Source organism: Haplochromis burtoni, unplaced genomic scaffold, assembly GCF_018398535.1.
Source record: "Haplochromis burtoni strain Fernald_Lab_line unplaced genomic scaffold, NCSU_Asbu1 Contig_62, whole genome shotgun sequence".
NCBI classification, from domain to species: domain Eukaryota; kingdom Metazoa; phylum Chordata; class Actinopteri; order Cichliformes; family Cichlidae; genus Haplochromis; species Haplochromis burtoni.
This window is the reverse complement of record NW_024582423.1, coordinates 363,134-373,520: the sequence shown is the minus strand read 5'-3', so window position 1 is coordinate 373,520 and position 10,387 is coordinate 363,134. Positions and strand designations below refer to the sequence as shown.

Here is a 10,387-nt window from a genome sequence, read left to right as displayed (position 1 = left end):
ACACACACACACAAAGTAACTCCACCAGAGTGCCTATTTCGGGTCACTTTTGCCGGTCCAAGCCCGGGTAAAGGAGCAGGGTTGGAATTGTGACATTAAAAAAAAAGAATAACTGCTAAAAGAAATTTAATTTGTAGTTCTAAATAAACTCTAAATGCATTTAGGACGTTTTTTTACTCACTTTATGTCTCTTCCACGATGTTATTTCTCTCTCCAACAACATAGGTTACAATTAGATTAGCATGACCAATTATGCAAATTAGGCGATGGCGTAATTTAGCGTCTTCTAGCGACTTTTAGGACAACCAATAGCAATTTTCCTTACTGAGGAGTTGGCAACACTGGTAATGATAATCATTATTATTATTATTATAAAGAATTTTATATTTATAGTCACAGTTCTGCCTAATCTCACTTTATGTATGTGACTAGAGGCTAGCCACATGTATAGTACATCAAAGAAGAAGGGAACACGCTCAGACTCCAGTTATGAAAGATCATACCTATGTTTTATCTTCTGAAAAGGAGTCCCCTTCACCAAAGAAGTGAAAAAGCAAAGGAAAGAGACAACATGACCAGCATCTCAAAAATGTCAGATTTATTGTTTCCCTGGCTTGCGGCAACAAACAGATGCTAACAGCAGCTAACAGAACAGAGGCTAACAGCAGCAAAAACATCAATGCTTACTGACAAAAAAGGTTTAAAGCATTGTTGAAATTCAACATTAGCCACAGTAGATAGACATGTTACTTAGGTAAACATCAGACTTACAGCCTACACTCACTGCAGATGAACAGCAGCCAGAGTTGTTTGTCCTGTAGTGGACACCATAGACAGGATTACACACTTGAATTGATAGAGGTAAGAAACAGAACTCAGCTGACTGCCATCTGCAATATTCTGACATCTATTGAGACTAGACAATGTAAAATTAAGGTGTAGACCAATTCATGAAGACAGTAACATATTCTACATTGTTGTAAAAGAATATTTAGGAAGAACTCCTTATCACTCTGGCATAGTCTATCTCAAAGTACATTTATGAGGGCTTTGTTTACATAATACAGCGCTATAACAGCACTTTAGAACAATTTGACTCAGTGTGATAAATTCACAATTACCACCACATTCATTTTTCATTTTGTTTTACAATCTCACTGTCACCTTGAGATTATCAAAATCATTAGAAAACCTGATGTTGTTTTTGCTGGAAGACAAACTCTTTAAGATCACATACACACACACACACACACACACACACACACACACACACACAGGAAATGCCACAGTTTGTTTGGTACGGAAATTTTGCATTACTAGAGGAAAACGGGTGAAAGCCAGAAGCAAGACGAAGGAAAAAAGATGTTCCTCAAGATCAAATCAGCTCATTCTTTTTAGTTAGAGACACTTGTGCTCATGCGTGAGGAAGAGGAAGGCAAAGTACCTTTGGTAAGACATGATGAAAACATGAAGTGATAATCGCAGTCTCCTGCCTCCGTTCCTCCCTGGGCTCCCTCTTCATCCTGTAAGATTTAAACACAGAATATAAAAGCGGCATTCAGCACTTGTGAATAAGAATGTACGCAAGCATCATAACTAGCATTTTGCTAACTCTTGTAGTTGCTGAGAGGGAAAAGGAAGTAACAGCGACAGGTACAGAAAACAGAAAGGGATGGAGCTGAGAAAATTTAGCAAAAGCCCACAAATCCTTCCACTCATCTGCAACATAGCCACAGAGCCTAGCCTGATTCACACCTTCCCAGAAATATAACTAAATGCAACAGTTGGGATTGCTTCCTTTGATTTTAATAAGCTGTGTAAACATGGTGCAGGCTATAGTTGTACTTTGCTTGCTTACAAGGCTAATACAATTGCACAGATTCTATCAGTGTAGACACGCACCTCTTTCTTGGTTTGATAGTTTTTGATGATCTGTGTGTAGACTTAATTGCCACTAAAGCTTTTCCCGTGTTTCAGCAAGAGAACTGTTGTTCAGTATGGATCAGCTACAAGATCACCTCAGTTCCATCCATGGAGGCAGAGCAATACAGGCTCAAACATAATGGCAAACAGCCACTTGCACAAAATTTAAAATTTGCTCCTCTGTTATTCTATGCAGGACTATAAATCAAGCTTAGTAAAGAGATGAAAGTTGGACGGCATGCTATCCCTTCAGCCATGCCCACCTTTTATTGCTAGATACATACTACGGCAGCTCTCACGCTCTTTTCTCCCCCCACTCTCAGTCACACACAATCTGTCTCTTACTCTCCTTTTTCTTCTTCCTGCTCGGGGCTTGCACTTCTCAAGATTTCAATTATTCTCTGCAAAGGACTGTGTAATATACCGGTCTTACACTCACTCTTACTTTCTCCTCTTGTTCAGGTGCTGTTGTGGTCGCCTAATAGGTCAGCATGTGGGCTTGCCACCGGGCATCTCATCTAGTCAGAATGATAAGGCAGAGCGTTTGGCCAAGAATGACAGCCTGTCGGAGAAGTGGTCAATCAGCAAACACACACAGCTCAGCCCCACTGATGCCTTCGGCACCATTGAATTCCAGGGAGGAGGACACTCCAACAAAGCCATGGTGACTCTCTTTACACTGTGTTGCATTTTATTAGACTTCTCCTTCAGCATGCTGCCCACACAAAGCTTGAGCTTTATGGAACTGGTCAACGTGATTGTTTTGAGCATTAGGGCACCTAAATAAAAGGAGTCACTATTCTGTTGTTATTTCATGCAGCACTGACCTGAGCCGTTGCAACTCATGTTTCCGTTAAGACTCGAGAACCTTTGGTGACACATATCTGAGTGCACCAGCGCAGGAAATCTACTTTGTGTAGCTTTAAGAGTGCATTTGTATGCTTTACTGAGCTATTTTAAAGGCCATAGTTAACCTCCCAAGACAAGAAAGAAGAGAGTAGAGGATTTAGATATCCTAAAATATACCTCCAAACAGTACAAAGGAACCTAACCTCTGATGGAAGTGCTCTCTTCTGGAAATATGAAAATAAAAGTAATACAGTAATGATGTTGAGCAGATGCTTTTTTATGAAAAATGGCCACATAAATTGATTATAGAGATAGTAAAGACTGAGTAATTCAAGAAGAGGATTTCAAAAATATTCAGAAAGTGATGAAAGCTGAAAGTGCATAATGTGATCTAAAGATATTCTTCAAAGCTTCAGTAAACATGTTGTTTGACAGCACGCAGGTACAGAGGAGGAAACTGTTTGATTCCTAGATAACTGAAATACTTTTTTCCTGAATGGCAGATGTAACACAGCTGAAAATAGATGAATAGTTGCGAGTTGCTGAATAAAAAATGACATTGACAAGAGGACTCATCAGGGCTCATTGTATGCATTATGGAGAATGACAAATGTGTCCAATCAGAAGACCTGGAGATAACTGAGGAATCAATCAAATTACTGGAATTATTGTGGAAATATGTGTAATTATTGCTTTAAAAGACTTAAGTGTTATGAGTGTTAGCAGACTGCATTTTGCCTGATTAATTGATCCGTCCCTAATGTGATCTGATGACGTTTTATTCGCAAAGTCACAAACTATGATAACTACACTAAGAAAGTCATATCACACTTTACTGCAGCAATCTGGGAATTCAGATGATTAAACCCAAATTATGTCTGATTTTTTTCCCCAGTGTTAAATTATTCATCCAGACACATGTCAGGTTGGCTTTCTGAGGGTGCATTAGAGGGATAAACAGATGCTCCATAATGTATGTGGTTCTTCAATCATAGCAAACATCTGCTCAATACGTCTTCTAACTTGAGAAATGAAATCCATACGCATAGACACACATGAAACACCAATGCTTTTTACGTTATCATACACATAAGTCGTCACAGCGGTGAAATACTTCATCCCCAAGACACCATATACCTGAATGTAATGCATAAAGTCGTGGTAAAAACAAAGTACACCATATGTCAATTCTAAGGTTTTATATATCCAGACAAAATAAAATTATCTCGACTGTAGCTGGTTTTAAAATGAACGAAATACAACCTCTGATGAACTATAATGTATTTATTTAACAACTAAGTCAAAAACCGAAATTATACTGCCATGTTGTTTTTATACAGAAGAGGCTTTCTCCTGGGAAACTGTCGAAATAAGTCATACTTGTTTCATCTTCTTCTTATTACTTGTCATGAAGTTTAATATTTAACATGCTAAGTGAAGCCTGTAGAGTCTGAGATGTAGCTGCTTCAGTATCTAGTATTGCACAATTATCTATATAAATATTGATTTATGCACAGCAATAAATCTGCCAGTTAACCTAGGTTAGCTTATTTGGTGATTCTAAATTGGTCATAGGCGTGAATGTGAGTGCGAATGATTGTCTGTCGCTCTGTGTTAGCCCTGCAATAGACTGGTGACCAGTTCAGGATTTAACCTGCCCCCTGCCCTATGGTGGCTCGGATAGGCTCGAACCCCATGTAATCCTGAATGAGATAAGCGGAAGATGATGAATAGATGGATGGAAATAATAACACAGTGCAATATGTCATGTTTTACTTTTCATCTGAGGTTGTATTTTACCTCATTTTACCTCATTCGCCTCTGTCAGTGCGCCCCAGGGTGGCTGTGGCTACAATGTAGCTTGCCATCACCAGTGTGTGAATGTGTGTGTGAATGGGTGAATGACTGGTTGTGTAAAGCGCTTTGGGGTCCTTAGGGACTAGTAAAGCGCTATAGAAATACAGGCCATTTACCATTTTAAGACACATAACCTCTTTTTTACTACATTTGTATGTATTGCTTTATTTCACTGACATGCTTCATGCTGTTTGCAGTACGTACGAGTGTCTTATGACACCAAGCCTGACCTGCTGCTCCACCTGATGACCAAGGAGTGGCAGCTGGAACTGCCCAAGCTGCTCATCTCAGTCCACGGGGGCCTGCAGAACTTTGAATTGCAGCCCAAACTCAAGCAGGTCTTTGGCAAAGGGCTCATCAAGGCTGCCATGACAACAGGGGCCTGGATATTCACTGGAGGAGTCAACACAGGTAAACCACGGGTTTTGACTTATGAAGACAAACTTAAAAACTTTCATGTTTGCAAAACAGCGAGATTGCATACAGCCTTGCACAGCCGTCTTCCTTTTTATAAAAATTAAGTGGGCACTTCAATTTGGCGTATGATGAGTGTGTTCAAGTCTTTATCGTAAGTTATCAGCTATTAAATAACCATTTGTCAAGTGTGTCTAGGCTCTAAAGCTGTTCAGCCACTGGATCACTGTAAAATGGCTGTGAGCACACAGTGAAAGTATGTCAAGTAGTCTAGACTGCTTTTTAATGACTTAAACCTGATGACAGGGTGGCTCATTCAGATTAAGAGTTATTATTCCAGTATTAGTTGCATGAGAGAAGGCCTGAAATTAAGGACGATCAAAATCTTACACTTGTCAAGCATTCTTACTTTTTGAACAAAGTAATAAAATGTTCTAGCTTAGTAATAGTCCATATGGACCCAAGAGAATAGAAACAAAATATAGAGTGCTAACTAATTAATACAGAACTTTTTGCTGTTACAGTGTAGAGGAATCAGTTACAGTGTAGAGAAATCACAGAGATGTCTGCTTTAAGGAAGCAGTCTTCTAAGGCTAAGGAAGTCTCCTAATCTTGGTGCTGAGGTTTTTTTTTTGTTTGTTTTTTGTTTTGGATGATTTTGGCTCAGAGCAGAGTAAGTGAGGAGCTCAGAGGACTGGATGTTGAATGCTGAGGTTGGAAGGGTGAAAGTGTGAAAAAGTCCAAGTTTCAAAGCTTGAAGAAATAAGACTGTGCAACAGTGTAAGTGGTGAAACAAGATTGGTTGGAATGAATACAGGAAACCAGAGTGTTAGCTGGCAGACTGGAAGCACATGAATTATTCATAAATATGCTGTTGCCATGTATATAGAAAGAGGCCTCAGCGAGTAAACTGGAGCTCCACTAACGCTCTGAACAAGCGCACATTACACATTCATATAGTACTTTTGTCTATGGGGGAAAATGTGTCTTATCTTATCAGCTTCACTTTGCCTTCAGTAAGGAAGTTAACTGTTATTTTTACCTTGTATTGTTTCCAGGGCACAAAAAGAGATGCTATTTAAGTATCTTAGATTGTATTTAGTGCACTTAAAATAAGATAAAAAGGCAGCAGAATAATGTTTAAATAGGAGAGATGAGAACAGACAAAAAGAAATGATACACGCTGGATGGCGTAGAGTGCGCGCACTTGAATACAGAAAGGAGTAGAAAGTAAGATTTAGTGACAGAATGGGTGCAGGAGGAGAAAAGAGGAAGAGAGGCCTGAATAATGGATAGCTGGATTGGAGGGACAGTGTGTGGAGGTGGAGAAAAGAATGAATGTCAGCTGGAGAGATGAGATAAAATGGCCCCCAGGTCTGACTGCTGCTCCCCTGAGGACAACTACTACAAGCCGAGAGCTACAACCTGGCTGTGTTTAAGTGTGTATGTGTGCGTTTGTGTTTGTTAACACTGGCTCCACACAGTTGTCTTGTGTGCTTAACAGATTCTTTTTATCTATCTCAACAGTGTACGTAATTATCTGACTGGCTATGTATTGATTGTGACAAAACATCTTTCTCTCTGTCCGTCTCTTAAAAGCCCTGAATATTCATGCACACATGCCCATGTCCACACACAGGTGTGATTCGCCACGTGGGTGATGCACTGAAAGACCACGCCTCCAAGTCAAGGGGAAAGATATGCACCATTGGTATTGCTCCATGGGGCATCGTAGAAAATCAAGAGGACCTTGTTGGCAAAGATGTAAGTCTGTGAAGATAGATAGATAGACAGACAGACAGACAGATAGGTCTTTAGGGTAGATAGGGTAGATAGGGCTGAGGCTATAAAGTGCTATTGACAGCTTATTCACTGAGATGCTGAGTAAGCCAATAAACACTCCTTCACAGTGAGCTGGACAGCTGGGGAAACCAAATGAGGCCCATGCTGACTCAGTGAAATCTCTGGGAATCAGTGTTACGCTACTGTTAAAATTTCATCATCAAAATGTCCCGCTCTCTGTCCCTCTGAATAAGTCATGCAGAACCAATTAATGTTGGTGACTGAAATGAGCTGATTAAGTGCTGAGGTTCTTTTTTATGCGTGATTGGTTTTAGCTGTCTATATACGACCAGATGAGTTTACCTCAAAGTGTCAGACAGTGTTGCGGTATTATATATATCTGAGAAACTTTGGAGAAACTGAAAGTTTAATTTCAGCAGCAGTACAATGAAAGTTATGTTAATAATTATTGGATACATGGCAACTCCAAATCTAAAAAATGATTAGAACTGCAGTGTAGATGGTCCCTCTCACAGCTGTCACAGGGCAAAAGGCGAGGTATACTAATGAGGGGTCACCGTCCACACGACCATAAGTGTGTGTATTTGGGACAACACCCCCCCGCTGACTAGGACCTTCTTGCTTTAGGCAACAGTTACAACCACTGCACTGTCACCACCAGTATACCAGAGTGATGTTAATTTTTGTAATTACTAAATAGATTATCTACCATTAACTTGACAATATGCTCAGCATCCAGGTGCTTGAGTAATCTATTACTCTTGAAAGACTCACATGAGACAGGTTTTTTACCTGTCTCTGTTCATCCTACTCGTGATTTCACTGCGAGCATTTTCTCTGTGATAGTCTCCCTCTGCTGTAACGCTTCCTTCAGTTGCTCCCTCATTCGCAAGGGGTCACAACAGCAGATGGTTCCACATAGTTGATTTGGTAGTTTTTCATGTCAGATGCTCTTCCTGACCCAACCTTCCTAGTGATGTCTGTCTTAAACTGGGGATCTTTTTTGCATCTGCACCATGGAGCCATTATAGTATCACACTGCTTGAGAAATGCTAATGTCTTTAAAAATCTATGGCCCAGCTTGTAGCATAGGATATCCATCAAGTCTCAAATCACAACCCAAGCTCACCCCACATGAAATCCTTACGGTTATTTTACTCATATTTCTTAAAGCTTTGGGCAGCAATGCTCTCTTGAGGCATACATTCAACTTTAGATGCAAAAGCAAAAGTAGTGAAAACCTCTTGAGAACAGGAGCAGGCTGTAATTTTATATTTGTATTCTAAGAAAGGTGCAGTGTTTGCATAGTTGTTAAATATTGACTTCTTTTGGCCAGGTGGTGCGTCCATACCAGACCATGTCCAACCCGATGAGCAAGTTGACGGTTCTTAACAGTCTCCACTCCCACTTCATCCTGGCGGACAACGGCACCACAGGAAAGTATGGTGCTGAGGTCAAATTGCGACGTCAGCTAGAGAAACATATCTCCCTGCAGAAGATCAACACACGTGAGTGAAATTTATCGCATCTTTCAGTCTGAGCCAAGCTGACCTATTTACCCGACATTAGTGTTGGTGTTTTTAAATATTGCGGCGAGTGATAACGGCATCATGAAACTGTAATCCTCGCTTTATCAGCGACACCTCTGTGGGTTAATTGGGTTCACTCTAGTTTGTAGACTAAAATTACCTGCTTTATAGTGAGCACATGCTGTCAGAAGGTGTATTTTTAGCCAGGTAGATATAACTTCGTAAGCCTTTGAAAGTGTCCCTCCCTTCAGGGGTGGGTTATTTTTTTTCTTTCAAAGCTTCTTGACAGCTCCGATGAACTCTTTCCTCAAATAAATCTGCTTGATAATCTGTGGGGTTTTTTTTTTTCTTTTCCTCTTTGGTGCCTACAGCTATCAAGCCAGCTGGCAAACACAGGCACAGTGGCAAGCACAGAACTACAACATATGTAGACATACAGTATACATGACTGTAAATACATGTACATACAGTAATGTATCCTTATACTACCACTGGGGGAAGGAAAAAGCTTGATCACACTGTTTTTGGTTGTTTACTTACCTGTCTTTGTACTGAATAGTGCATGATACACATGTTAAGCTGCTGGCTTTGCTGTACAGACAACAGTTTCTTTTTATATATTTTTTTTGATAAATCAAATTGCATTAACACAAAAATCCTAATTTCACTGTATTCTTTATTTTTGTGAAGCTCGAATTAGTTGCACCAAAAGCGTCCTGTGCTCACAAAGGGTAGCAAGTACAAATACTTGTTCATGTGCCCAAAAACATAAGCTTTAATTTTTTTTTCAGTGTATTTTTGAGTCGGCATATTTGCCTTTGTGCGGCGTGTTCATCCGGCACTGAGTCCTTGTCGCATTGCATTTCTCTGTTTTCATTTTTCACATTATACCTTAGCTAGAAACTGAATGGATTTACATGAATACAAAATGCATTTCTCTGTCTTTTTCTATCTCACCCTCCTCTTCTCGCGCTCTGTCATACACAGACACAAGCAAAGCAAAATCGCACATAAACCTCTGTGATATCCTTTAAATATATTTCTCAATAGCCTCTTGCAGTATTGTTTTGATTGAGCCAGGAGCAAACCTAAGTCAGATAAATGTTGTTTGCAACCGGGATTTATTTGCTATTACCTTCTTTTGCTGTCAGGGTAAAACCATTTTGAAATAATTTCTTCGGGGTTCGGTTGACATGAATGCACGCACTTTTACACTAGTGCTTTTTGTAAAACTCAGGAAGTGGGTGCGTTGCCACAGAGTCGAGTGCTGTGATTCAGATCTTCTCTTTGTCAGCACCAGTTTTATCCGCTGTCAGATGCCTCATTGATGTTTGCTGATAGCGAGCTTGCAAGGAGATGTTAAATGTCATTTTCATTCTTAGAAGAAGTGTTAACACTACCACATCCCTCCTAATCCTCTAACTTCAAGGTTATTAGAAATATTCCTGGTATTAAAGGGACAAAGCGGTGTACGTTCATCATCCAGCCATGTGACCTATGGACTTCCCTTTGTCATCCTATGCCTGGATTAATACAAAAGGGGCTGGGAAGGCAAAGGGACGGCCAGTTGTCATGCAAGCATCTAATGTACCACCGCTGATTTAAATCCTTTCTGCAGCTGTTAGCTGTATTTCCAAGATGAGTACTAATGTTTATTAGTTATTACCAGTTGTTAGTTATAGGTAACCAGTGACCTGCTGACTACCCACAGAGCCATAACCCACAGACTATCTCTGAAAATAATCCGCACTGCCTGAGGTTGCACTGATAGCCACCTTCAGCTTTAGCTAAAGTTAAACCTGCCACTCATCCTGGCAACTTGCCTGTTGAGGTGAAGTCCTTCTATCAAAGGGAATCCACCGCCTTAATCAAAATCACATGAAAACCTATACTTCTATAGTGACTTGGTACTTTTATCTTTGACTGTCAAAGTGAGCTCTTATTAAGTCTTATGCATACACACACACACACACACACACACACACACACACACACACACACACACACACACA

At 40.1% G+C, this 10,387-nt stretch overlaps 1 protein-coding gene across 16 annotated transcripts in view; it reads left to right on the top strand.

Annotated features, from left to right (window-relative positions):
• trpm3 (transient receptor potential cation channel, subfamily M, member 3) overlaps positions 1-10,387 on the top strand; it is a 144,568-nt gene that overhangs the window by 73,979 nt on the left and 60,202 nt on the right. For all 16 annotated transcript variants that reach the window (XM_042221173.1, XM_042221172.1, XM_014333677.2 and 13 more), the window contains exons 3-6: positions 2,386-2,587; positions 4,827-5,040; positions 6,683-6,807; positions 8,183-8,354. In XM_042221173.1, coding sequence (XP_042077107.1) covers positions 2,386-2,587; positions 4,827-5,040; positions 6,683-6,807; positions 8,183-8,354 — 713 coding nt within the window. The remainder of the gene's footprint in view (positions 1-2,385; positions 2,588-4,826; positions 5,041-6,682; positions 6,808-8,182; positions 8,355-10,387) is intronic.